Below are 27,722 nucleotides of genomic sequence, written 5' to 3'. Positions count from 1 at the left end.
TCAACTTTAGACCAGAATCGCCACTTTGCCCATGTATTGGGTTCCTGGAGACTGCACCTGGACCTTTTGTAACTTTCTTGATCACTAGACTTTAATGCCTCTGATCTGATGAGATCTCATGGTTCACCCAGGGCTTCTGGTTGGGGAAGACTGAATGATTTTGTGGGGACACACTTATTAATCACTATAATACCTCAAGCCCAAATTCACAAATTGTTAAGAAACCATTCAAATACTTCTCCAGAAATACTGCTGAAAATGCTACATGGTTATTCAAAAATGTTAGAAAACTTTGACATTTCATATTAAAATAGTTGAATTACAGAATTAGCATCAGTTTAAAAAAAAAGAATGAATTCTCCAGGTGTATATTCCTTGTAATAGAACAAGTTTAAAAAGTAAGCTTTTAAGGAAAGCAGAAAGGAAGAGAATTTACTTTTTGTTTTAAAAGTGGCCACTAAATAGTTGGAAACCATAAAGCCGTTGGCAGTCAAATGGTTATTATATCAGTATTACTCCACGTGGCTCTTCTAAAAATGCATTGAGGGTAATAATTCACAAAGAAAACAGTGACTCCTCTCACTGCAATGGGAATTTGCTTGACCCCAAACTATAAAGCCCCATTTCTTAAGCAGACTTTAGCTATACAGTTAAAGAGGTGACCAACTCAAACCAACTGTGTTTAGGTTTCTGATATGTTTGTAGCAACAGGGAAAGCAAAGGAAGATTAGCTGGTATTCTTCTGGATACGTCAACTTAGAAATGTTGTGTACCTAGACGAGAAGTCCATGATCTAACAAAGGAATAAAAGACTGCGGACACCGTTTCTCACAACACTTCACATGCATCATGTAGGCCCTTTTCCATGAGTCAACATGGTCAATCCTAAAAATGTCTCCTTCAGCTTGTGATCACATAGCCCTCTATTAGTCAGCCATGAAGAAGCAACCAGTCCTGGGATTTAAAGCAGTGTGCTCATTCCGACCCAAAAAGTTGCTAGTAAAGGAACCAGGAAATGCATCAGACATTTTGTCGACTGTACATAACAATCACTGAGTCAGACCTTTGCTTTCCTTCACAAAGTGTTAGAACAACTCAAAGGTTATTGGCATACTGTAGTGGAATCAAAAAGAAGGTAAATGTGAAGCAGCACCGTTCAGGGAGAATTACTAGTGAATCCATCCTGTTGTATAAAATCTGCAGTGTTGACTATCAATGACTCTCATTGTCCACTGGACTACTGCTTTTCGACAGGACAAATTGCCCAGCTTCTTTGTTTATAATAATCACCGAAGGAACTCCTGTTCCTTACAGGTATATTGTGCTATTTTCAAAAAGAAAAGCATTTCAGTGATTTGTACCTTCTATGAGGACTAGATGATGGCTGAATAAACATGTAATCTTACCGCTTATATGAAATAGATTGCATAATCGCCCAATGCAGTCAATTTTGTTTTGGAAACTTCATTGTGCCACTAATTTCCACAACACTGAATTACAAAGTTAAAATAGATGACCACTCCTTAAACTGGGAGTTGGACACTGTGCGAGCACAACCTGTAGTCTTCAATAGCTGTTGAACAGAATTAAACACCAAGTCACAGGAAAAGAGGATCTTAAAAGCTCTAAAGTAAACATAATTTTACTGTGCCAGGTGATACACATTTTGTTCTGTATAGTAATGATCCTCTGAATTATTGGCAACACTTTGAATGCAATTTTTATAACCCATTTTAATGATCAGTATTTGCCCAACTAGGGACAATCCTCAAGTCAAAGTCAGACACAGATACAGCGGCATGCAAAAGTTTGAGTACCCCTGGTGAAAATTTCTGTTACTGTGAATAGCTAAAGCGAGTAAAAGATGACCAGATTTCCAAAAGGCATAAAGTTAAAGATGACACATTTCTTTAATATTTTAAAAAAGCTTTTTTATTTCCATCTTTTACAGTTTCAAAGTAACAAAAAAGGAAAAGGGCCTGAAGCAAAAGTTTGGGCACCCTGCATGGCAGTACTTAGTAACACCCCCTCTGGCAAGTATCACAGCTTGTAAACACTTTCTGTAGCCAGCTAATAGTCTTTCAGTTCTTGTTTGGGGGATTTTCGCCCATTTTTCCTTGCAAAAGGCTTGTAGTTCTGTGAGATTCTTGGGCCGTCTTGCATGCACTGCTCTTTTTGAGGTCTATCCACAGATTCTCGATGATGTTTAGGTCAGGAGACTGAGGGCCATGGCAAAACCTTCAGCTTGTCCCTCTCGAGGTAGTCCATTGTGGATTTTGAGGCGTGTTTAGGTTCATTATCCTGTTGTAGAAGCCATTCTCTTTTCATCTTCGGCTTTTTTACAGACGGTGTGATGTTTGCTTCCAGAATTTGCTGGTATTTAATTGAATTCGTTCTTCCCTCTACCAGTGAAACGTTCCCTGTGCCACTGGCTGCAACATAAGCCCAAAGCATGATCGATCCACCCCCGTGCTTAACAGTTGGACAGGGATTCTTTTCATGAAATTATGCACTCTTTTTTCTCCAAACATACCTTTGCTCATTGTGGCCAAAAAGTTCTATTTTAACTTCATCAGTCCACAGGACTTGTTTCCAAATTGCATCAGGCTTATTTAGATGTTCCTTTGAACCTTTTGAATAGAACTTTTTGGCTGCAATGAGCAAAGGTATGTTTGAAGAAAAAAGGGTGCAGAATTTCATGAAAAGAACACCTTTCCAACTGTTACGCACTGGGGTAGATCGATCATGCTTTGAGCTTTTGTTGCAGCCAGTGGCACGGGGAACATTTACTGATAGAGGGAAGAATGAATTCAATTGAATACCAACAAATTCTGGAAGCAAACATCACACCGTCTGTAAAAAAGCCAAAGATGAAAAGAGAATGGCTTCTACAACAGGATAATGAACCTAAACACACCTCAAAATCCACAATGGACTATCTCAAGAGGCGCAAGCTGAAGGTTTTGCCATGGCCCTCACAGTCCCCTGACCTAAACATCATCGAGAATCTGTGGATAGACCTCAAAAGAGCAGTGCATGCAACATGGCCCAAGAACCTCACAGAATTAGAAGCCTTTTGCAAGGAAGAATGGGCGAAAATCCCCCAAACAAGAATTTAAAGACTCAGCTGGCTATAAAAACTGTTTACAAGCTGTGATACTTGCCAGAGGGGGTGTTACTAAGTACTGCCATGCAGGGTGCCCAAACTTTTGCTTCAGGCCCTTTTCCTTTTTTCTTATTTTGAAACTGTAAAAGATGGAAATAAAAAAGTTTTCTTGTTTAAAATATTAAAGAAATGTATCTTTAACTTTATGCCTTTTGGAAATCAGTTCATCTTTTACTCACTTAGCTATTCACGGTAAAAGAAATTTTGACCGGGGTGCCCAAACTTTTTGCATGCCGCTGTACATCACAAAAACAGGCTTTTTGGACCACCATCAACTATCCACTTACAGCAAACCAAGAAGGGTCCCCTTTTTTTAGAAAAAAAGTTTCCACCTTTAGAAGTCATCTAATCCAGATGACACAACTCCATCATGAAGTGTCCTGGTACTTCTGAGATTACTTCATCAATAGGAAAGCATTCTCTTTCTAATCAATATGCTGACATTTAGGTATGATAGATACATAAATACAAAGGTCATGTAAGTGGGGGGTGAGGGAAGATGAAGTTCAAAGTAGAAGCATATCTTATCAACCTTGGTGTTCTACTACACAAACTACGTTATTAAAAGACTAATGACCTGATGGTCTTCACCTCAAGAACGAGAATATAAAAGTGAGTAAATGATGGACTATCAGAAGTACTTGTGTCTTCATTTAGTTCCTGCTCCAAACCTAGGAGAAATGAGCTGATGTAGTAGAACAGAACCAATTCATCAGGTAGATCACCTCAAATGCCTGACTTTGCCAAGTTTAGAAGATTGAGAAATAATCCAAGTGAAGTGTATGAAACAAAGATTTGATACAAAAAGATAAGTGTTTTGGAAATATTAGGGAACATCTAGAATAAAAGAGGACAGGGCCACACTGGGGTGAAATCTGGAAACAGTTACAAAAAGGCCATGGAAAACTGGAATTAAAGACTGTGAATTAAAATGTTTATGAATTTGTTTAAGGTTGAGAGAGCAATAACGTTTTTGTTTTTGCTAAGTGCATTGAAGGATATGCAATTGAGGTGCAAGACCTAACAGCTAAGATCTAATCAGCCTTGAGGATTTCTCACCTTTTTATTTTTCCAGATGAATTACCTATTCAATTTGAGGGGTTGGATATGAGAAGATTATGACTATGGACCAAGATTGATCTAAGGCGACACACTCAGAACCTCAACATAACAAAATAAATGTTTTGTTCAATCAATGGATTGATTCCTGGTAAAAACTACAAGGGAAAACTTGACAAGCTTGGATTATTCCTCAGGGATTAGGCACAGAAATATACCTCTGATAACATTCCCATTGCAAACCTAGTTTTTCATTGCAATTTCTAGACCTCAATCCATTATCAAGTTGTACATTTATGAAAGTCAACTTCTTCACCCTTCCCGTCTAGTCCTGATAAAGGGTCTCAGCACAAAACCTTAGTTCCTCCAGCATTGTGTGTTACTTTGGATTTCCAGAATCTGTAAAACTCTTTGTTCATACTGAGCACTAATGTAAATGCTGAGAACTCCATCTCAGAGAACTGAGATACGTCAATAAAACACATCAGGAAGAACAGTTGAACGTTAAACTCTAAACCATTAAAACTCATGGCTCAAATAACAAGCAAAATCTTAGGCCAATAAAGCTTGTATGCAGTTCATTCTTACATGGGAAAGATAAACTTTGGTGCTTATGTAGACCAGCATTGGTTTCACTCATTTTCCTTTGGCAGCACTCTGGAGGCCTTACGGATCTCATGGGTATCCAAGGCATGAATAAATTTTTCAAATGAGCTTTTGTTCTGCTTGGGTAACATTTAAATGTCATTACTAAGCACGTTGCTTACCGTTCTCATTTCATTTCATGCCCATCATGCTGATAAATAGGTGCTTTAAGGCTCCAGATCAACTCCTTGCGAGAACAGTAATGGTCTATGTACAAATCATCTGTCAGGAATGCTTAAACTAAAGTCATATGCTGGATGTTCAAGTTTGTCATCTGACCATAGACATATACAACCAAACGAAACAATGCTCCTCCGGACCATGATGCACCCACACAACATACAAACTTATTATACCATAAACCACTGGTGAGACTTGGTTGCAGGAGGGGCAAGACTGGCAGCTCAGTACTCTGGAGTTCCATTGTTTTAGATGCAATAGAGCAGGAGGGACTAAAGGGGGAGTGGTGGTCAGGGAAAAAATGTCACAGTAGTGCTTAGTCAGGACAGACCTGATTATGGGTTGAACTGATGGATAAGAAAGTTATGACCACGTTCATGGGTCTCTATTATAGACCACCCAACAGTCCACAGGAATTAGAGGAACAGATTTGTAGAGGGATTGCATACTATTCCAAGAAATACCAGGCTGTGATAATAGGTGATTTTAACTTTCCACATATTGACTGGGACTCCCATAGTGTAAAAGGACTAGATGGGATACAGTTTGTCAAATGTGCTCAAGAAAGTTTCCTTAATTGTCCCAATGACAGTGTGTGCAATACTTGATCTCCTAACAGGAAATGAGCCAGGGCAAGTGACAGACATTTATGTAGGGGAAGACTTTGTAACTAGTGATCATAATGCCATTAAGTTCAAGGTCTGGTCCTCGGATTGAGATTCTAAATTAGAGGAAGACCAATTTTGATGGTATCAGATAGGATCTATACGTGTGGATTGGGACAGGTTGTTTTCTGGCAAAGGTGCACTTGGTAAACGACAGGCCTTCAAAAATGAAATTTTGAGAGTACAAATCTTGTATGTGCCTGTCAGAATAAAAGGCAAGGATAGGAGATCTTAAATGGATTTTCTGCATCTGTATTTACTTGGGAGATGGACACAGAGACTATAGAAATGAGACATAGAAGCAGCGAGGTCATGGACCCTGCACAGATTACAGAGGTGGTGTTTGCTGCCTCGAGGCAAATTAAGAGTAGATAAATCTCCAGGGCCATACAAAATGTTCCTTCGTACCCTGTGGGAGGCAAGTGCAGAAATTGCAGGAGCATGATAGATACTCTTTTTCAGGTTAAGCCATCTCAAAAGACTGATAGTTATAATTTATAAATGGTTATTGAATTTGCAAAAGGTATCTAACGATAAAATTAAAGGTGCGTGGGAATTGGAATTTCCAGAGTCACTTTCAGATAATCAATGGGATAAAATTTTTCATTTGGTAAATACCTCATCTATTTGTGCCCGTCACTCCTTGATGCAGTTCAAGGTAGTACATTGGGCACATATGTCAAAGGATAAATTAGCCCATATTTTTCCCAATATTAATCTTATTTGCGACAGATGTAATATTGAGGTGCCTACTTTAACTCATATGTTTTGATCTTGTATCAAGATAGATGATTTTTGGAAAGATGTCTTTAAAACTTTATCAAAAGTTTTAAATTTGGACCTACAACCGAATTTATTTACAGCAATTTTTGGGATCATTCCACCGGAAGCAGAATATGCTCAATGGATGATAGCTTTTACAACTTTATTGGCTAGGAGAGCCAATTTGCTTAAGTGGAAGGACTCTAATCCACCTACTGTTTTTACTGGCTTTCCTCCATTATGTCCTGTCTCAGTTTACAGAAAATAAGAAGCCGAACATTTGATGCATCCTTTAAATTTGAAGAAACCTGGCGACCTAATATTCAATATTTTCATATGGTTTGATTTATTGCTCTTCCAGTTACTTTCTCGAAACTTTGGATTTGATCAGAAAGTTTTCTTGCTTTTACTTTCAATATGGGCTGCCCAGTCCCTTTTTTCCCTTTTTCTTTTTTTAAATTATTTTTTGTTTATTAAAAAAAAGTGGGTTTTTAATATATATAAAAATTATAGAAGTTTCTTTATCTTTTTATGAAATAACAGAATTGATTATCTTATTTTTTATTATATACTATTAGATTAATACTATGTATGATCTTGATAATGTTTATTTTACCTTTTATATGTATTGTTATAGATATAGATATGAGAATCCTCCACAACCAGCAACTTTGATGTGTGTTGCTTGAGATAATTAAGATTGATAAAGAAAAATTGCAGGAGCCTTAGCAGAGATACTTAAATCACCCTTAGTGACAGGTAAGGTACCGGAGGATTGGAGGATAGTCAATGTTGTTCTGCTGTTTAAGAAAGGCTCAAAAAAAAAACCTCCAGAAAATTATAGGCCAGTGAGCCTGACATCAGTCGTGAGAAAGTTATTGAAGGGTATTCTAAGGGACCAGATATGTGAGTATTTGGATAAGTGGGGACGGTCAGCGTGGCTTTGAGCATGGTAGATCATGTCTAAACAATTTTAGAGTTTTTTTGAGAAAGTTACCAGGAAAGCTGGTGAAGACAAGGCAGTGGATGTTGTCTACATGGACTTCAACAAGGCACTTGAAAGGGTCCCGCATGGGAGGTTGGTCAAGAAGGTTCAGTCACTTGGCATTCAAGATGAAGTAACAGACTGGATTAGACATTGTCATCTATATCAAAGATCTGGACAATAATATGATTAACTGGATCAGCAAGTTTGAAGATGACACCAAGATTGGGGGTGTAGTAGACAGAGAGGAAGACTATCAAAGCTTGCAGCAGGATCTGGGCCAACTGGAAAAAATGGGCTGAAAACAAAAAGCACATGGAATTTAATACAGTTAAGTGTTAGGTGTTGCACTTAGGAAAAATCAACTAGGGTAGGTCTTACACGGTGAATGGTAGGGCACTGAGTGCAGTAGAACAAAGGGAATACAGGTCTATAGATCATTGAAAGTGGCTGTCACAGGTAGGTAGGGTCATAAAGCTTTGGCACATTGGCCTTCATTGAGCAAAGTATGAGTACAAAAGTTAGGACATTATGTTGAACTTGTATAGTATGTTGACGAGGCCTAATTTATAGTACTGTGTGCAGTTTTGGTCACCTACCTACAGGAAAAATGTAAATAAGGTTGAAAGAGTACAGAGAACATTTACAAGTTGTTGGGACAGGAGGACCTGAGTTATAAGGAAAGACTGAATAAGTTAGAACTTCATATCCTAGAGTGTAGAAGATTGAGAGAAGATTTAATAGAGGTGGGCTTTTTCCATTGAAGTTGGGTGAGGCTACAACTAGAGGTCATGGGTTAAGGCTGAAAGGTGAAATGTTTAAGGGGAACATGAGGGGAAACTTCTTCAATCAGAGGGTGGTGAAAGTGTGGAATGAGCTGCCAGCGCAAGTGGTGGATGTGATTTTAATTTTAACATGTAAGAAGTTTGAATAGGTACATGAATGGGAGAGGAATAGAGGGCTATGGACTAGGTGCAGGTTGATGACATCAGACAACTTAAATGATTCTGCATGGATTAGAAGGGCTAAAGGACCTTGCTTGTATGCTGCAGTTTTCTATGACTCTAGTCCTGATGCTTCTGTACCTCCTTCCTGGCAGTAATGGATCAAAGAGATTGTGGGATGGGTGGTAGGATGTAAAACAATGACAGTAATAGATTATATTCATCTTACCAATGAAGATCTTAAAAAAATTAATATACTGAACTGCTGCATGTTTTTAAGAGACATGTTTTTATGGATAGAAAAGTTCCAGCAAATCTAAAGTGGGTCCACGACTTTGACGATGCACAAACAGTTGGAGGTGTGCAAAGATCAATATGCTGGCTTATGACGAAGCAGTAACTATACGTTCTGTTTGCGGATATACAACACAGAAACACCAGGACGTTCTGGATAACCACATTAAGTTGTACCTTTTACCAACTCTTCCTTAATATCACCAGCACATTAACCATAGGTAACAATGATATGCTCCTCACTCAACATAGTTTTTCACAGCATCAATGTCTCAAAATTGGAAAGTATTTATAAACCAACTATTTTGTCCAAATTCAATTTGACTAAGCTGATAACAGCACCAGAGTAGACAGAACATATCCTCTTATCAAAATACTGTCAGGTCAACACAAAATAATGTATTTTTATTTATTGTTATTTTTATTTAGAGAAATACATCACGGTACCGGCCCTTCCAGCCCACAAGCCTGTGACATCCAATTACACCCATGTGACCAAATACTAAGTTTCGAACTTGGGAGCAAACTGGAGCAGTCAGTTGAAAATCATGTGGTCATGGGGAGAAAGAACAAGGTCCTCACAGACCCTGGCAGGAATTAAACCCATGTTGCTATCAATGGTGTTACGCTGACTATTATACTACCGAAAATATTTCCACTGAGTTTTGAATTCCTGTGTCTTTCAGCTTATCCACTCCTTTTCCAAGTTTATGGCCAAAAGCATTCTGCTTTATCTGATCTGTAAAAACACAGACAGTGCGTGGAATACAAGATACAGGGTAAATTGTCCATTCTTTGGGCAGTCATTATTAAGGGATACCATAGCATTCCAATAACCTGGAATCTAATTGTTTGAAATTCACGATGGCTCAGCACCTAATTAGCTCACCAGACACGAGCAAGAGCCGAGAGTCTACAGTGTAAGCTATGTATGTAGATGACACCCGGATAGCTTGAATGTTCCAGATAATTGTGACACACTGAAACGCACTAGATTCTAGTAGCCTCTCCTTTTAAATCTACTGGAACTCGGGCTCCATTTCCATTCACCGAAACTGGAATCCACCAACACTGGATTCACTGAAAAATTTATTATGATGTGTAACATGTGAAAAAGTTAAATAAAAGCGAATTGGGGTATTAACAGAAGTGCAATTCAAGAGACAGTATATCTAGTAACCTAGCAACACCAAAATCATTAGTGGTAGATTATTGGAGCTTTACTGGAATTCTCCTTACCTCTTACTGCAATTGTAGTGCTGGAATTAGTGTAGATGAGTTAAGTCAAAGAACACCTGGGACCAGATGAACTACACCCCAGGGTTCTGAAAGAGGTGGCTGAAGAGATTGTGGAAGCATTAGTAATGATCGTTCAAGAATCACTAGATTCTGGTATGGTTCCAGAGGACTGGAAAATTGCAAAAGGGAGGGAAGCAGAAGAAAGGAAACTATAGGTCAGTTAGCCTGCAAGATGTTGGAGTCTATTATGAAGGATAAGGTCTCAGGCTACTTGGAGGCACATGATAAAATAGACCAAAATCAGCAAGGTTTCCTTAAGGGAAAATGTATGACAAATATGTTGCAGTTCTTCAAGGAGATAACAAGCAGGATAAACAGGAGAATTGGTGGATGTTGTGTACTTGGATTTTCAGAAGGCCTTTGACAAGATGCTGCTCATGGGGCTGCTTTACAAGATAAGGACCCATAGTATTACAGGGAAGATATTAGCATAGACTGAGCAACACACACACAAAATGCTGGTGGAACACAGCAGGGAAGGCAGCATCTATAGGAAGAAGTACAGTCAACGTTTTGGGCCGAGACCCTTGGTCAGGACTAACTGAAAGAAGAGATGGTAAGAGATTTGAAAGTGAGAGTGGGCGGGGGAGATCCGAAATGATAGGAGAAGACAGGAGGGGGAGGGATGAAGCTAAGAGCCAGAAAGTTGATTGGCAAAAGGGATACAAGGATGGAGAAGGGAGAGGATCATGGGACAGGAGGCCTAGGGAGAAAGAAAGGGGGAAGGGAGCACCAGAGGAAGATGGAGAGCAGGCAAGGCGGGGGGGAGGGGGAGAGGGGGAGGGGGAGGGGGAGGGGGAGGGGGAGGGGGAGGGGGAGGGGGAGGGGGAGGGGGAGGGGGAGGGGGAGGGGGAGGGGGAGGGGGAGGGGGAGGGGGAGGGGGAGGGGGAGGGGGAAAAGTAATAAGGGATGAGGTATTAAGGGGAGGTGGGGCATTAACAGAAGTTAGAGAAATCGATGTTCATGCCATCAGGTTGGAGGCTACCCAGACAGAATATCTTCCTGTTCCTCCAACCTGAGTGTGGCTTCATCTTGACAGTAGAGGAGGCCGTGGATCGACGTATCAGAATGGGAATGGGAGGTGGAATTAAAATGTATGGCCACTGGGAGATCCTGCTTTCTCTGGCGGACAGAGTGTAGGTAGAGGATTGAGAATAGATAGAGGATTGGCTGATTGGCAAGACAGAGTGAGAATAAAGAGGGCCTTTTCTGGTTAGCTTTCGGTGACTAATGGTGTTCTGTAGAGGTCACTGTGGGGACCACTTGTTACATTATACAAGGGGTGATTGATAAGTTTGTGGCCTAAGGTAGAAGGATTCAATTTTACAAAACCTAGGCACATTTATTTTCCCTACATTTACACACTTAGACCAGCGGTCCTGGAGTATACAGGTCCCTTCTTTGTAGAAGTCAGTGTCTTGGACCTCCAGCAGTGGTCCACAGCAGGGGTGATTGACAAGTTTGTGGCCTAAGGTAGAAGGATATGAGTTATTAACTTCAAACTTTCTGCATTTTCACTTAAAGAGTTGAACTGCACGTGCATGTAACGCGAGTTGTATAACTCATCTCCTTCTACCCTAGGCCACAAAGTTATCAATCACCTCTGCTGTGGACCACCTGGAGGTCCAAGACGCTCTCATTACATGCATGTGCAATTCAACTCTCAGTGATAATGCAGAAAGTTTGAAGTTAATAACTCATCTCCTTCTACCTTAGGCCACAAACTTATCAATCACCCCTGCTGTGGACCACTTCTACAAAGAAGGGATCCGTATGCTCCACGACCGCTGGACTAAGTGTATACATGTAGGAGTGGACTATATTGAAAAATAAATGTGCTAGGTTTTTAAAAATTGACTCCTTTTACCTTAGGCCACAAACTTATCAATCACCCCTTGTATGCCAATGAGTTGGATAAAGGAATTGGTGGCTTTGTGGCCAAGTTTGCAGATGATACGAAGATAGGTGGAGGAGCAGTTAGTGCTGAGGAAGCAGGGAGGCTACAAAAGGAATTAAGACAGGTTAGGAAAATGGGCAAAGTGGCAGATGGAATATGGTGTCAGGAAGTGTTTAGTCATGCATTTTGGGAGAAGAAACAAAAGCATACATACGCAAACACAAGGAAATCTGCAGATGCTGGAAAATCAAGCAACACACATAAAAAATGCTGTGTCCTGACGAAGGGTCTCAGCCCGATACATCGACTGTATCTCTTCCTATGCATGCTGCCTGGCCTGCTGCGTTCACCAGCACTTTTCATGTGTAAAAGCATACATAGACTATTTTCAAACAGGCAGTAAATTCAAAAAATCAAAGTGGAAAAGGACTTAGGTGTCCTTGTGCAGGATTCGCTAAAAGTTAACTTCCAGGTTGAGTCACTGGTGAGGAAGGCAAACACAATGAACACATTCATTTCCTGAAGACTAGAGTATAAAAACAAGGAAGGATGTAATGCTGAGGCTTCATAGACACTGGTGAGGCCTCACTTGAGTACTGAGAGTAGTTTTGGGCCCCTTAACTAAGAAAGGATGTACTGACTTTGAAGAGTGTTCAGAGGTGGTTTACAACAATGATTCTGGGAATGAAAGGGTGATTGTGTGAGGAGCACTTCATGGCTCTGGGCCTGTACTCACTGGAGATTATTAGAGAAAAATGGGGAGGGTGGAATCTTATAGAAACTAATCGAAAATTGAAAGTCCTAGAGAGAGTGGATGTGGAGAAAATTTTCCCTATATTGGGCGAGTCTAAGACCAGAGTGTACAGCCTGAGGTTAGAGGGACGGCCATTTAGAAAGAAACATAGAAAACCTACAGCACAATACAGGCCCTTCAGCCCACAGAGTTGTGCCAAACATGTCCCTACCTTAGAAATTACTAGGCTTACTTATAGCCCTCTATCTTACTAAGCTCCATGTACCTACCTAAAAGTCTCTTAAAAGACCCTGTCGTATCCACCTCCACCACCATTGCTGGCAGCCCATTCCATGTACTCACCACTCGAGTAAAAAAAAACTTACCCCTGACATCTCCTCTGTACCTACTCCCCATAACCTTAAACCTGTGTCCTCTTGTGGCAACCATTTCAGCCCTGGAAAAAAATCTGACTATCCACATGATGAAGATATGGAAAAAGTTCTTTAGCCAGAGAGGTGAATCTGTGGAATTTGTTGCCATGGACGGCTGTGGAGGCTTGGTCAATGGGTATATTTAAGGCAAAGATTGGTAGGTTCTTGTTTCGTCAAGATTACAGGGAGAAGGCAGGAGAATAGGGCTGAGAGGGAAAAAGCATCAGCCCTAATGAAATGGTGGAGCAGACTCGATGGTCCCAATGGTGTAATTCTGCTTTCTGCCCCTATGTCTTATGGGAATAATAACTTGTGACATTTAACTACTCCTCAGTTCAAACATTTTGTTATAGCTGTCTGCATAGCCAGAAGGGATCTGGCAATTTGACGTAAATTAGACACAAGAGCCAAGTCAATTGGTCTTTGAGTGCACATGCGTCGGTCGTGCATGCAGCCTGGTACAGCTGTTCCGATCTATTCTTACTTTCTTCTTCTTACTTTTCAAACTTACGTTATTTTCTGTATTTTTTTCTTATGGTAACACGTCGAAGCTGCACCCTCTCTAACATGCTGGTAGACAGAGTTTTATTTGTTTTTTTTAGTGCTGGAAATAGATACATCCCGACACGCGGGACAGAAGCAAGGTCGCATTGTGTATTCCAGGGACCAGCTAATGCCGGCCGGTTTAGCGAGCAGAGCAGCGGACACCCCTGCTGAAGTCAGGAGGAAAACACAGAGGATGCAGAGGGGGATCACAAAGTCGAGGAAAGAGGACCGGGTCGAGACAACAGGAGAAGAGGAGTTCGGTGGGTAATACCGTTCCGGCTGACCGGAAGTGCACTGAGAGCGGTAAGCGTAAAGGAGTTGGGTGCTTACTGATCTGGTTAACAAAAGATGGTGCAATCCAGGTCATATTACGATCGAGGAACATGTTTGTAGACTAACCAAATTTCCCTTGGGATTAATAAAGTATATCTATCTATCTTATGGGGTGTGACTGTGTGGCATGGACTCATTGGGTTGGAAGGGGTTGTTACTGTCCTGCATCTCTAAATTAAAGTAACATGTTAAGAAATGCCTCCCATTTGTAGCCAAAGTCTCATAAGCAATAAGAAAATAAACACTCATTTCTGGTTTTTGGTTGAACATTGGTTTGGATACCAAATGACCCAAGGAACTCCAAATATAATTGTGGGGCAGATCAGTCTGAATAGGATAACTAAATACTGTGCAGCAAATTTGCCAGAAAAATCAATACAATATCATTTAACATTTTTTATCTAGATCCTTCAGCAAACAGATCTTAGAACATCCACTGGAGTTTCTTGATAGGTACAAAATTAAGTTCAAAATGTTATTTTAAAATGGACAACTTCAGCAATCTAATACATCCAAGGGAGCAAACAGTTGGTTAGTATATAAAACTAAAAATCTAAGCTGTAATGGTGCCTAGTTCACAGTTTAAGAGTTACAGTTCAAAATGCTTTATAGTATCGGAACTCAGAATATACTTTTGGGAACACCTCATCAAGCAGATAGTAAAATCATTAGTGCTGCTAGTAAATGATTTCTGCTGCTTCAGCAGTGCCAATTTGCTCAACAGAATGTCTTGCATGTATCTGAGACAGATTTCATGAGTGACTGGATTTTCAAGACAACAAAACAGTAAACTCAAACCAAGTACTACACTAATCTAGGGATGGCACATTTATGGAAAGTAGATGAATTACTGATTCAATTACGATATATCAATATTTCAACATTGTTCCATTGAGATGTTAAGTAAATATAACTCCAGCACAGTTTAACAGCTGGGTGAGAAATGTGGCAGGTAGAATTCTGAAAGACAGAAAGAACCACCAAGGGCCAAAGTAAATACCAATCAACATCTGCCACAAAATCAATAATTATTAGGGGAGATGGTGGGGGGGGGAGAGAGAGAGAGAGAGAGAGAAGACCAGGAGAGGAGCATCAGTATTTTCAATACAATGTGCCAGCCCATATACTATAGAACTGATGTCTGCACCCTACCTGGCCATCTGATACTGAGTGAGAGATCCTAGTGGTGCTTCCAGACCCCCCATGTTCTTCTTTCTAATGAGAGAACATGAGACTCATTTCCACCTTGTCACTGTGTTACATCTCCACTCTCTCGGGTTGTATAAAAACACAATTATAAATCACTATCACTAAAATGTCTATAAATATCTCTATGCACATTATCCCCAATCTAATAAAATACGCACCTTCTCGGCCTGAAACGTCGACTGTACCTCTTCCTAGAGATGCTGCCTGGCCTGTTGCGTTCACCAGCAACTTTGATGTGTGTTGCTTAAAATATGCACCTTGCACACTTAAACCAATCTAATGCTGTTTAAATAGAATGAGGGGAATCTCTTTAAAACATATTGAATACTGAGTGGACAGAGTGGATGTGGAGAGAATGTTTCCAATAGTGGGATAGTCTAGGGCCAGAGGGCACAGCCTCACAATAGAGACATCCCTTTAGAACAGAGATAAGGAGGAATTTCTTTAGGAAGAGGGCGGTGAATTTGTGGAATTCATTGCCACAGACAGCCATGAAGGCCAAGTCATTGGGTATATTTAAAGCAGAGGTCAATAGGCTCTTGATGAATATGGGGGTTACATGGAGAAGGCAGGAGAAAGGGGTAGAGAGGGTTATAAAAACATTTGATTGAATAGTATAGTTGACATGATGGGCTGAATGTCCTAATTCTGCTCCTTGGTTTATGGTCTCATTTGTTTTGATGAGGGACTACGAAGATATCATGGTGCAAAGGTTCAGTCAGACAAACATCCAGACTCATTAAAAAGGATAGTCCTCTATTCAGGCAGAAAGGGTGGCCTGAGCACTGGGTTCTACCCAAAGTAAAATGTGTTGAGTGGTCATTCTTTTTAATCATAAAATTAGAGCAGACCTATTCTCAGAGCTCAGATTGTTTGTTAAATTGTTTCATTAACCAAACCAGGGGAGGGACAGGGAGTCATGATGCAGGACACTTAACAAGAATCAGTCCACGTGGAGCTGGTCAAACCAGATTGTAACTTTATATAACGCTAAATTCATGGAAATGAAATCAGAATCCACCAGACCATAATTACACCTATTTGAATAAGCACATCAGTCTCCAATGGTTTAATGTTAACTCCAGTGTTACATTATGTTAAACAACACCAGCTCAAAGTGGAAACTGATACAACAGATACTAAATGAATTATTCATATTGGGTAAACTCAGTTCAGCAGGGCAGTTAACTTTGGATAAGCAGCTTCCGACTACAAGTAGATTTATTCTACTTTACCCCACCCCTCACACTGCCCATCTGCCTTCCCCAAATCCTTCACTTCATTCCATGTTACAATTTTCTGTCCTAGCAAGATTCCATCACGTCGTCCTTTGCGGCTTCCACTGCACCTCACAACTTCTGCTGCTGTTTCCACCTGCTCCTCCATCTGCCAATCATCCCTCCTCACCCCAATACACTGATCACTTGCTAGCTCTTGCTTCACCCCTCCCCGGCTGTGCCTTTAAACTGGCCACCGCCCCACCCCGTCCCATTAATATTTTTTCGGCCCAGATGAAGAAGGCAACCTGATTCGTCAACAGCAATAGAAACAGATGAGACCATTCAACCCATCGAGTCTGTTCCACATTCCATCATAGCTGATTTATTTTCCCTCTCAACCCCATTCTCCATACTTTGTCCTATAACCTTTGACACCCTGACTAGTCAACCTCTGTTTTAAATACACCCTCCAACAATGCTGCCTGGTGTTCCTGCAGTATCACGTGCTGCTGCATTCAGAATTTCTATTTACATGTTTTAGGATGAGGCCTCACTGCTTCCCAGTGAATGTGTCCAAATTCCACCAGGGAGTAAATGATGAATGCTAAATTCATTGCAGACAGATGACAGCTGGGTTGAAACCCTGGGAGCAGCTGACCTAACTGCACTGCAGGAACAGCTTCAACACAGAGACCGGAGTGTTTCATGATGACAGGTTACCACCACTCTTGCAAGAACAAGTAAAGATGGACAATAAATACCAGCTTTGTTCGGGAGCTCATAATTTCCAAAATTTATTCCAAAAGGACAGAACTAACTTCAAAAAGGAATAAAAAAGTTAAAAATTACCTGGAAATACAGACAAACTGCGGAAGGAACTGCATTTATCAAAAGGAGTACAGTCGACGTTTTGGGCAGAGACCCCCTCAAATGTCGACTGTACTCTTTTCCATAGATGTTGCCTGGCCTGCTGAGTTCTTCTAGCATTTTGTGTGTGTTGGTTAGATTTCCAGCATTTGCAGATTTTCTTATGTTTGTGAAAAATTACCTGGATATTGTGCTTTAAAAGAACTATATACAATACTGTGCATTGGAAGAATATTTTGTGGAATATAATATTCAAATATCAGGAAGGCATGGCAAAACTAGGCAAAAAGTTCCATTTACAAACATTTCAGCCAAAGCCCGCTAAAAGCACAGCAGGCAGGTCCTCAGAGTCTGGATTTTCATAAAACTGGGTGAATACAGGGGGCAATATAGACAGGTGGACAGATATTGTTCTTTGCAGAGGCAGATATAATCCTCAGGGCCAGAGAGGAAAGATCTAGCTGTCTTAGTCAATGGGAAAATGAAAGTAAAAGATTCAACTGCAGGGTATGAACAACGGGGTCCATACTCAAAAGTAAAACAATAACAATTTCGAGATTTCTGCTCTAATCTAGAAATATTAATGGTCACAGAATCAATTAGATAAGAGAAGGTATGGCTCAAAGATCTGTGAAGAAATGGCTTTCAAACCATGAGTATTGGAAAAACAAGATCTATTCCATTGGGATGGACTTCACTTGAACAAGGGCCAGTGATCTAACAAAACAGGCACTAGGCAAAGTAAAGGGGATTGTGAAAGAAAATTTATGAATTTAAACAGAATCTATGACCACAAAATCAAAAAAAGCAATGCATCCAGGACTGTACAAACAATGTCATCTTTTAATTACATATTTTTAATTTAATCTTAATGCTTACATTTACATCAATTTTAATAATTTAAAAATATTAATTATGTTTTTGTGGATTCACTGGAGTAAAGTCTCCACTCCGTTTTACCACCAGTCCAAGGGTGAGAGTATTCCACAAGTGAGCTCTCATATCCTTGGCATTTGAGCACAGGTGCTGTTGAGGTCTTGCTATACCTTGCTGACAAACAGAGGATGTTTAGATCTGTGTATACAGCTCAGGTAAGCAAGGATAGTTAGTTTTGAGAGTCTAGAGTGGTTCCTTTAAGGTTGTCATAAGCCAAGCAAGGGTAGTGGGGTTAAGCTCCCACTACCTATTAAATGTTCCCAATGGCATTCATCTTAAATAGCCACTGATAACCAATTCCAGCTCCTGGTTTAGTTAATAAGCCCAGCAGAACTGTTACTACCGACCTGAGAAGAGGCAAAACCTGGTGACTGGCGCCTTAAAACCAGATAGAGTTTGTCAGCAGTGTTTGTTAGCTCATCTAAAAAGGAAACTCTGATCTCGAACCTCTGCTACTTCGCTGCTATTTGGGGAAAGCTTCTGGAGTAAACACCGAGGAGAAATCCAGAGCTGGATTCCCTAAGGCAGAACTATGCTGAGTTTAATGCTGGAAACTCCTGTAGTATCACTGGTGTCAAACTGTATCAGTCTCCACTGCTCCTTTGGATTCATCAGCAGAGTGGAGGGGGGGAGCCTACTGCCTGGGTAACAGCTTGCTCTCCATTTCGTACTATCTTGGCTTGCATATGACAGCTAGGTAGCAACATCCATGGTCAACCCTGACCAATGGAAGGCCTCAGAGTCTGGACTACATAAGTATTGTAAACCAAGTCAAGTCACTTTTTATTGTCATTTCGACCATACCTGCTGGTACAGTATACAGTAAAAATGAGACAACATTTTTCAGGACCATGGTGCTACGTAAAACAATACAAAAACGACACTAGACTACAGACCCACCCAGGAGTGCATAAAGTGCACAAAACAGTGCAGGCATTACAATAAATAATAAACAAGACAATAGGCACAGTAGAGGGCAGTAGGTTGGTGTCAGTCCAGGCTCAGGGTATTGAGGAATCTGATGGCTTGGGGGAAGAAACTGTTACATAGTCTGGTCGTGAGAGCCCGAATGCTTCGGTGCCTTTTGCCAGATGGCAGGAGGGAGAAGAGTTTGTATGAGGGGTGTGTGGGGTCCTTCATAATGCTGTTTGCTTTGCGGATGCAGCGTGTGGTGTAAATGTCTGTAATAGCGGGAAGAGAAACCCCGATGATCTTCCCAGCTGACCTCACTATCCGTTGCAGGGTCTTGCAATCCGAGATGGTGCAATTTCCCAACCAGGCTGTGATGCTGCTGCTCAGGATGTTCTCAATACAACCTCTGTAGAATGTGGTGAAGATGGGGGGGTGGGAGATGGACTTTTCTCAGCCTTTGCAGAAAGTAGAGACGCTGCTGGGCTTTCTTTGCTATGGAACTGGTGTTGAGGGACCAGGTGAGATTCTCCGCCAAGTGAACACCAAGAAATCTGGTGCTCTTAACGATCTCTACAGAGGAGTCGTCGATGTTCAGCGGAGAGTGGTCACTCCACGTCCTCCTGAAGTCAACAACCATCTCTTTTGTTGACATTCAGAGACAGGTTGTTGGCTCTGCACCAGTCTGTTAGCCACTGCACCTCCTCTCTGTTTGCTGACTCATCATTCTTGTTGATGAGCCCCACCACGTGACTTTTTTGTCTAGGTGGGTTAGGGCCAGGTGGAGGGTGATGGCAATGGCGTCATCTGTCGAACGGTTGGGACGGTATGCGAATTCCAGGGGGTCCAGTGAGGGGGGCAGCAGGGTCTTGACGTGCCTCATGACGAGCCTCTCGAAACACTTCATGATGATGGATGAGAGTGCAACTGGACAGTAGTCATTGAGGCATGACACTGAAGACTTCTTTGGCACGGGGATGACGGCGGCAGCCTTGAAGTATGTAGGAGCGACGGTGCTGCTCAGGGAGATGTTGAAGATGTCAGTGAGAATATCTGCTAGCTGGTGTGCACATCCTCTAAGCACTCTGCCAGGGACATTGTCTGGTCTAGCAGCCTTCCATGGGTTGACCCTGCACAGGGTTCTCTTCACATCAGCCACGGTAAGACACACCACCTGGTCATTTGGAGGAGGGGTGGTCTTCCTCGCCGGCACGTCATTTTCTGCCTCAAAACGAACGTAGAAGTTGTTCAGCACATCTGGGAGGGAGGCATCACCCGCATAGTCAGGTGATGTTGTCCTGTAGTTGTAATGTCCTGAATGCCCTTTCACATGCGCTGCTGTCCTGGAAGTGGCTGTGGATTCGCTGGGCGTGTGCACACTTTGCCTCTCTGATGGCCCGGGACAGTTTGGCATTCGCTGTTGTTAGGGTTGCCTTGTCGCCTGCTCTGAAGGGGGAGTCACGGGTCCTCAGTAGCACACGCACCTCCATAGTCATCCACGGCTTCTGGTTAGCGCATGTAGTGATGGTTTTGGCCACAGTGACATCATCAATGGACTTGCTGATGTAGCTAGTTACTGATGCAGTGTACTCCTCTAAATTGGTAGAGTTGCCATCGGTTGCAGGCCCCCTGAACATGTGCCAGTCAGTGTGCTCAAAGCAGTCTTGGAGAGCAGAGATGGCTCCTGCTGGCCAGGCTTTCACCTGCTTCTGGACTGGTCTGGAGCACCTGACGAGTGGTCTGTATGCTGGGATTAGCGTAACAGAGACGTGGTCTGAGTAACCGAGGTGGGGACGGGGCTCTGCCCAGTACGCGTTGGGGATGTTTGTGTAAACAAGGTCCAACACGTTCTCCCCTCTCGTTGCAAAGTCCACGTTCTGATGGAATCTGGGGAGCACTGACTTAAGGTTCATGTGATTAAAATCTCTGGCGACAATAAACAGTCCATCAGGGTTGTGCATTCTGCAGTTCGCTAATAGCCCCATACAGTTCACAGAGCGCCACCTTAGCATTAGCGCTGGGGGGACTGTAGTATTCATCACTTAGGACAGTGATGAACTCCCGTGGCAAGTAAAATGGTCTGCATCTAACAGTCACAAACTCCACTAGTGATGAGCAGTATCTGGAAACCAGCACAGAGTTCTTGCACCATTCCGTATTGATGTAAACACACAAGCACCCACCGCGAGTCTTACCAGAAAGAGCTGCATCCCTGTCTGCTCGAAACAAGATGAGCACGCCCAACTGAATGGCGGCATCCGGGATTCTGTCAGTGAGCCACGTTTCCGTGAAAACATACGCACAGCAGACTCTGTACTCCCGCCGAGTATTTCGTTGGAGTCGGATGTAGTCCAATTTATTGTCCAGGGAGCGGACATTGGAGAGCAGAATGGGCGGGAGAGCCAGCCGGCTAGGGTTTGTTTTTTGTCTGGCACGGACTCCTGCCCGCTTGACTCGCTTCTGCTTCCTCGCACATCGCTTATGATGTCCCCACCTCCAGCCACCGGCATCAGGTGACTCCGAGGACCCCCTCAAGCAAGCCGAGGTCGCGTAATTTAACTAGCAGATCTTCACGAAGGTTTGTTTTTGGGCAATCTCTGTATTGTAGCAGTATCTGGCGATGGTAGATAGTCGCTCTGTATTTGTACGCACAGCCCAGAAGGACTGTGCTTACAAATACAGACCTATCTAATTCAATAGGACTAGCTGATACAAAGATAAACTGTAACTTCATCTGAGTATTCACAACATGAAGCTGAGTTAATGACAAAATAGGTCTGACCTACATTTGCACATCATTTAACAGTTTTCATGCATTTCAAGAAACAAGAAAGCTAATGGGACCAGCACAATCAGGTCATTATGGGATTAAACAGAGAATGCCTGCTCTCGCCACCTTCCATGGGAAGAGCTCAATGGTTGTTAAAGGAGAAAATTCGTGGCTGGGGAGAGTTCTGCAGCAAGCAGATTAGTTGTTTATCACATGGAGCAGGTGTTTCTAGTCCCCACCAATGGCCCACACTGATTTGAGCCCCAAATCTCCATACTAAGCCATCACAACAGTAAAATCAGCACCAGTCCTCAGAGGGCACCGACACAGACAGACAGACAGACAGACAGACACACAGACACACACACACACCATTGCTGAGAGGTCAGCAAAGGGCAGGGATCCACACCAGTTTTCTCACTCAACAGTAAATGAAAATCTAATGAAAGGTTAACTCTTCTCCCTCCACAGATACTGTGCAATCTGCTGAGTGCTTTCTGGGTTCTCAGTTAGAGGACAAATCAGAGCTATACTTGGTTCCAGCATAATAAGTCATTAGAAAGTCAATTCAGGGCCCTTAATATTTAGGATCAGGCAAAGTCACAGAAGGTTTGAATGAGTGAAGCACAGAAGGATCTACATGCTTTGGTGCATGAGTAACAAAAAGCTGACGTGCTGATCCAAGTAGTTAAAAAGTCAAATGGCATTTTGGCCTTATTTAAAAACAGAGAGGTTGTGTTATTAATGATTATGATATAGTTGGGATCACAGAGACATGGCTCCAGGGTGACCAAGGATGGGAGCTCAACGTTCAGGGATATTCAATATTCAGGAGGGATAGACATGAAGGAAGGGGAGGTGGGGTGGCGTTGCTGGTTAAAGAAGAGATTAACGCAATAGAAAGGAAGGACATAAGCCGGGAAGATGTGGAATCGATATGGGTAGAGCTGCGTAACACTAAGGGGTAGAGCTGCGTAACACTAAGGGGCAGAAGACGCTGGTGGGAGTTGTGTACAGGCCACCTAACAGTAGTAGTGAGGTCGGAAATGGTATTAAACAGGAAATTGGAAATGTGTGCAATAAAGGAACAGCAGTTATAATGGGTGACTTCAATCTACATGTAGATTGGGTGAACCAAATTGGTAAAGGTGCTGAGGAAGAGGATTTCTTGGAATGTATGCGGGATGGTTTTTTGAACCAACATGTCGAGGAACCAACTAGAGAGCAGGCTATTCTGGACTGGGTTTTGAGCAATGAGGAAGGGTTAATTAGCAATCTTGTCGTGAGAGGCCCCTTGGGTAAGAGTGACCATAATATGGTGGAATTCTTCATTAAGATGGAGAGTGACATAGTTAATTCAGAAACAAAGGTTCTGAACCTAAAGAGGGGTAACTTTGAAGGTATGGGACGTGAATTGCTAAGATAGACTGGCAAATGACACTTAAAGGATTGACGGTGGATATGCAATGGCAGGCATTTAAAGGTTGCATGGATGAACTACAACAATTGTTCATCCCAGTTTGGCAAAAGAATAAATCAAGGAAGGTAGTGCACCCGTGGCTGACAAGAGAAATTAGGGATAGTATCAATTCCAAAGAAGAAGCATACAAATTAGCCAGAGAAAGTGGCTCACCTGAGGCCTGGGAGAAATTCAGAGTTCAGCAGAGGAGGGCAAAGGGCTTAATTAGGAAGGGGAAAAAAGATTATGAGAGAAAACTGGCAGGGAACATAAAAACTGACTGTAAAAGCTTTTATAGATATGTAAAAAGGAAAAGACTGGTAAAGACAAATGTAGGTCCCCTACAGACAGAAACAAGTGAATTGATTATGGGGAGCAAGGACATGGCAGACCAACTGAATAATTACTTTGGTTCTGTCTTCACTAAGGAGGACATAAATAATCTTCCAGAAATAGTAGGGGACAGAGGGTCCAGTGAGATGGAGGAACTGAGCAAAATACATGTTAGTAGGGAAGTGGTGTTAGGTAAATTGAAGGGATTGAAGGCAGATAAATCCTCAGGGCCAGATGGTCTGCATCCTAGAGTGCTTAAGGAAGTAGCCCAAGAAATAGTGGATGCATTAGTGATAATTTTTCTAAACTCGTTAGATTCTGGACTAGTTCCTGAGGATTGGAGGGTGGCTAATGTAACCCCACTTTTTAAAAAAGGAGGGGGAGAGAAACCGGGGAATTATAGACCGGTTAGCCTAACGTCGGTGGTGGGGAAACTGCTGGAGTCAGTTATCAAAGATGTGATAACAGCACATTTGGAAAGCGGTGAAATGATCGGACAAAGTCAGCATGGATTTGTGAAAGGAAAATCATGTCTGACGAATCTCATAGAATTTTTTGAGGATGTAACTAGTAGAGTGGATAGGGGAGAACCAGTGGATGTGGTATATTTGGATTTTCAAAAGGCTTTTAACAAGGTCCCACACAGGAGATTAGTGTGCAAACTTAAACCACACACGGTATTGGGGGTAAGGTATTGATGTGGATGGAGAATTGGTTAGCAGACAGGAAGCAAAGAGTGGGAATAAACGGGACCTTTTCAGAATGGCAGGCGGTGACTAGTGGGGTACCGCAAGGCTCAGTGCTGGGACCCCAGTTGTTTACAATATATATTAATGACTTGGATGAGGGAATTAAATGCAGCATCTCCAAGTTTGCGGATGACACGAAGCTAGGTGGCAGTGTTAGCTGTGAGGAGGATGCTAAGAGGATGCAGAGTGACTTGAATAGGTTGGGTGAGTGGGCAAATTCATGGCAGATGCAATTTAATGTGGATAAATGTGAAGTTATCCACTTTGGTGGCAATAGGAAAACAGATTATTATCTGAATGGTGGCCGATTAGGAAAAGGGGAGGTGCAATGAGACCTGGGTGTCATTATACACCAGTCATTGAAAGTGAGCATGCAGGTACAGCAGGCGGTGAAAAAGGTGAATGGTATGCTGGCATTTATAGCGAGAGGATTCGAGTACAGGAGCAGGGAGGTTCTACTGCAGTTGTACAAGGCCTTGGTGAGACCACACCTGGAGTATTGTGTGCAGTTTTGGTCCCCTAATCTGAGGAAAGACATCTTTGCCATAGAGGGAGTACAAAGAAGGTTCACCAGATTGATTCCTGGGATAGCAGGACTTTCATATGAAGAAAGACTGAATGAACTGGGCTTGTACTCGTTGGAATTTAGAAGATTGAGGGGGGTCTGATTGAAACGTATAAAATCCTAAAGGGATTGGACAGGCTAGATGCAGGAAGATTGTTCCCGATGTTGGGGAAGTCCAGAACAAGGGGCCACAGTTGGAGGATAAAGGGGAAGCCTTTTAGGACCGAGATGAGGAAAAACTTCTTCACACAGAGAGTGGTGAATCTGTGGAATTCTCTGCCACAGGAAACAGTTGAGGCCAGTTCATTGGCTATATTTAAGAGGGAGTTAGATATGGCCCTTGTGGCTACGGGGATCAGGGGGTATGGAGGGAAGGCTGGGGCGGGGTTCTGAGTTGGATGATCAGCCATGATCATAATAAATGGCGGTGCAGGCTTGAAGGGCCGAATGGCCTACTCCTGCACCTATTTTCTATGTTTCTATGTTATCAAAGTTGCTGGTGAACGCAGCAGGCCAGGCAGCATCTCAAGGAAGAGGTACAGTCGACGTTTTGGGCCGAGACCCTTCGTCAGGACTAACTGAAGGAAGAGCTAGTAAGAGATTTGAAAGTGGGAGGGGGAGGGGGAGGAAGAGATCCAAAATGATAGGAGAAGACAGGAGGGGGAGGGATGGAGCCAAGAGCTGGACAGTTGATTGGCAAACGGGGAGGGGGGGAAACCCAGAGGATGGGCAAGGGGTATAGTCAGAGTGACAGAGGGAGAAAAAGGAGAGAGAGAGAGATAAAGAATGTGTGTATATAAATAAATAACGGATGGGGTACGAGGGGGAGGTGGGGCATTAGTGGAAGTTAGAGAAGTCAATATTCATACCATCAGGTTGGAGGCTACCCAGACGGAATATAAGGTATTGTTCCTCCAACCTGTGTGGCTTCATCTTTACAGTAGAAGAGGCCGTGGATAGACATATTAGAATGGGAATGGGATGTGGAATTAAAATGTGTGGCCACTGGGAGATCCTGCTTTCTCTGGCGGACAGAGCGTAGGTGTTCAGCAAAGCGATCTCCAAGTCTGCGTCAGGTCTCGCCAATACATAGAAGGCCACATCGGGAGCACTGGACGCAGTGTATCACCCCAGCAGACTCACAGGTGAAGTGTCACCTCACCTGGAAGGACTGTCTGGGGCCCCGAATGGTGGTAAGGGAGGAAGTGTAAGGGCATGTGTAGCACTTGTTCCGCTTACAAGGATAAGTGCCAGGAGGGAGATCAGTGGGGAGGGATGGTGGGGGGGACGACGAATGGACAAGGGAGTCGAGTAGGGAGCGATCCCTGCGGAAAGCGGGGGGGGGGGGGAGGGAAAGATGTGCTTAGTGGTGGGATCCCATTGGAGGTGGCGGAAGTTATGGAGAATAATATGTTGGACTTGGAGGCTTACGGAGAATAATATGTTGGACCCATAGGGTCCAACCTGATGGCATGAACATTGACTTCTCTAACTTCCGCTAATGCCCCACCTCCCCCTTGTACTCCATCCGTTATTTATATACACACATTCTTTCTCTCTCTCTCCTTTTTCTCCCTCTGACTATACCCCTTGCCCATCCTCTGGGTCCCCCCCCCCTTTTTCTTCTCCCTGGGCCTCCTGTCCCATGATCCTCTCATATCCCTTTTGCCAATCACTTGTCCAGCTCTTGGTTCTATTCCTCCCCCTCCTGTCTTCTCCTATCATTTTGGACCTCCCCCTCCCCCTCTCAAATCACTTACTAGTTCTTCCTTCAGTTAGTCCTGACGAAGGGCCTTGGCCCGAAACGTCGACTGTACCTCTTCCTAGAGATGCTGCCTGGCCTGCTGCGTTCACCAGCAACTTTGATGTGTGTTGCTTGAATTTCCAGCATATGCAGAGTTCCTCGTGTTGAGGTTGTATTATAATTGCACAGGGCGGTGGGTGAGGTCTCACATGGAATACCATGTTCAGTTTTGATCCATTTACATCAGAAAAGACAATGGAGGCTGTATGAAGAAGATTATCAGGCTAGTGGAGACATACAAGACTGCAAATGTTGAATCTGGGACAACTATTTCTTGAAGGAGCAGTTTGTTCTTTCAGCAGCCTAATTCCTGGAATAATAAGGTTGCCCAACCAAAAGCGACTAAATGGTTCAAGCCTGTATTCTTAGGAGTTTAAAGAATGAAGGAAGACCATGTTCAAACATACAAGATCCTAAAGGAACCTGACAGGGTAGATGCTGGGTGCTTTTACTGAGGAAGAGTCTCAAACCGGGGGATATGGAGATGATTATTTAAAACTGCCCTATGTATTTTACAGAAGGGGGTGAATCTCAGGAATTATCTGTCCCGACCAGGTGGACAGGGCTGGATCAATAGAAATGCTGCATTGAAGTAGATAAATATTGGGAAAATCAGGGAATAGCAAGGTACAGAGAAATGGTACAGAAGAGCACCTGAAGCTAGCAAAGATCGGCCATTGTGAGAAAGACCTGAGGTGCCTGATGGCCCATACCAGCTGCAATGTCACGGAGAAACTAAGGCACTGTTGCTCAAGTTTCTCTGGGATTTGTTGGCAGTGCTAAAAAGAGAAAGTTTAGAGGAGGTGTGGGTGACATCTTTGCAGAGCACCTACATACTCAGGAGTGACCTTCAGCTTCCAGATGCCCATAAAACTAACCATTCCTGTGAGACTTGGTATCAAATTCAACAGATGATTTTTTTTGCTGTGTACCAGAACTAGTCAATCCTGCTGTATGGG

At 42.7% G+C, this 27,722-nt stretch overlaps 1 protein-coding gene across 2 annotated transcripts in view; it reads right to left on the bottom strand.

The window, feature by feature from the left end:
* The window catches only part of LOC134358617 (E3 ubiquitin-protein ligase ARIH1), a 109,983-nt gene that overhangs the window by 40,627 nt on the left and 41,634 nt on the right, over positions 1-27,722 (bottom strand). The window contains exon 4 of one of the 2 annotated variants that reach the window (XM_063071059.1): positions 15,095-15,157. The exons of the other annotated variant lie outside the window; for it this stretch is intronic. Coding sequence (XP_062927129.1) covers positions 15,095-15,157 — 63 coding nt within the window. The remainder of the gene's footprint in view (positions 1-15,094; positions 15,158-27,722) is intronic. 2 annotated transcript variants of the gene reach the window in all.

Source organism: Mobula hypostoma, chromosome 18 (assembly GCF_963921235.1).
Source record: "Mobula hypostoma chromosome 18, sMobHyp1.1, whole genome shotgun sequence".
NCBI lineage: Eukaryota > Metazoa > Chordata > Chondrichthyes > Myliobatiformes > Myliobatidae > Mobula > Mobula hypostoma.
Note: the sequence above shows the minus strand (reverse complement) of the source record. Positions and strands in the feature narration are given on the sequence as shown.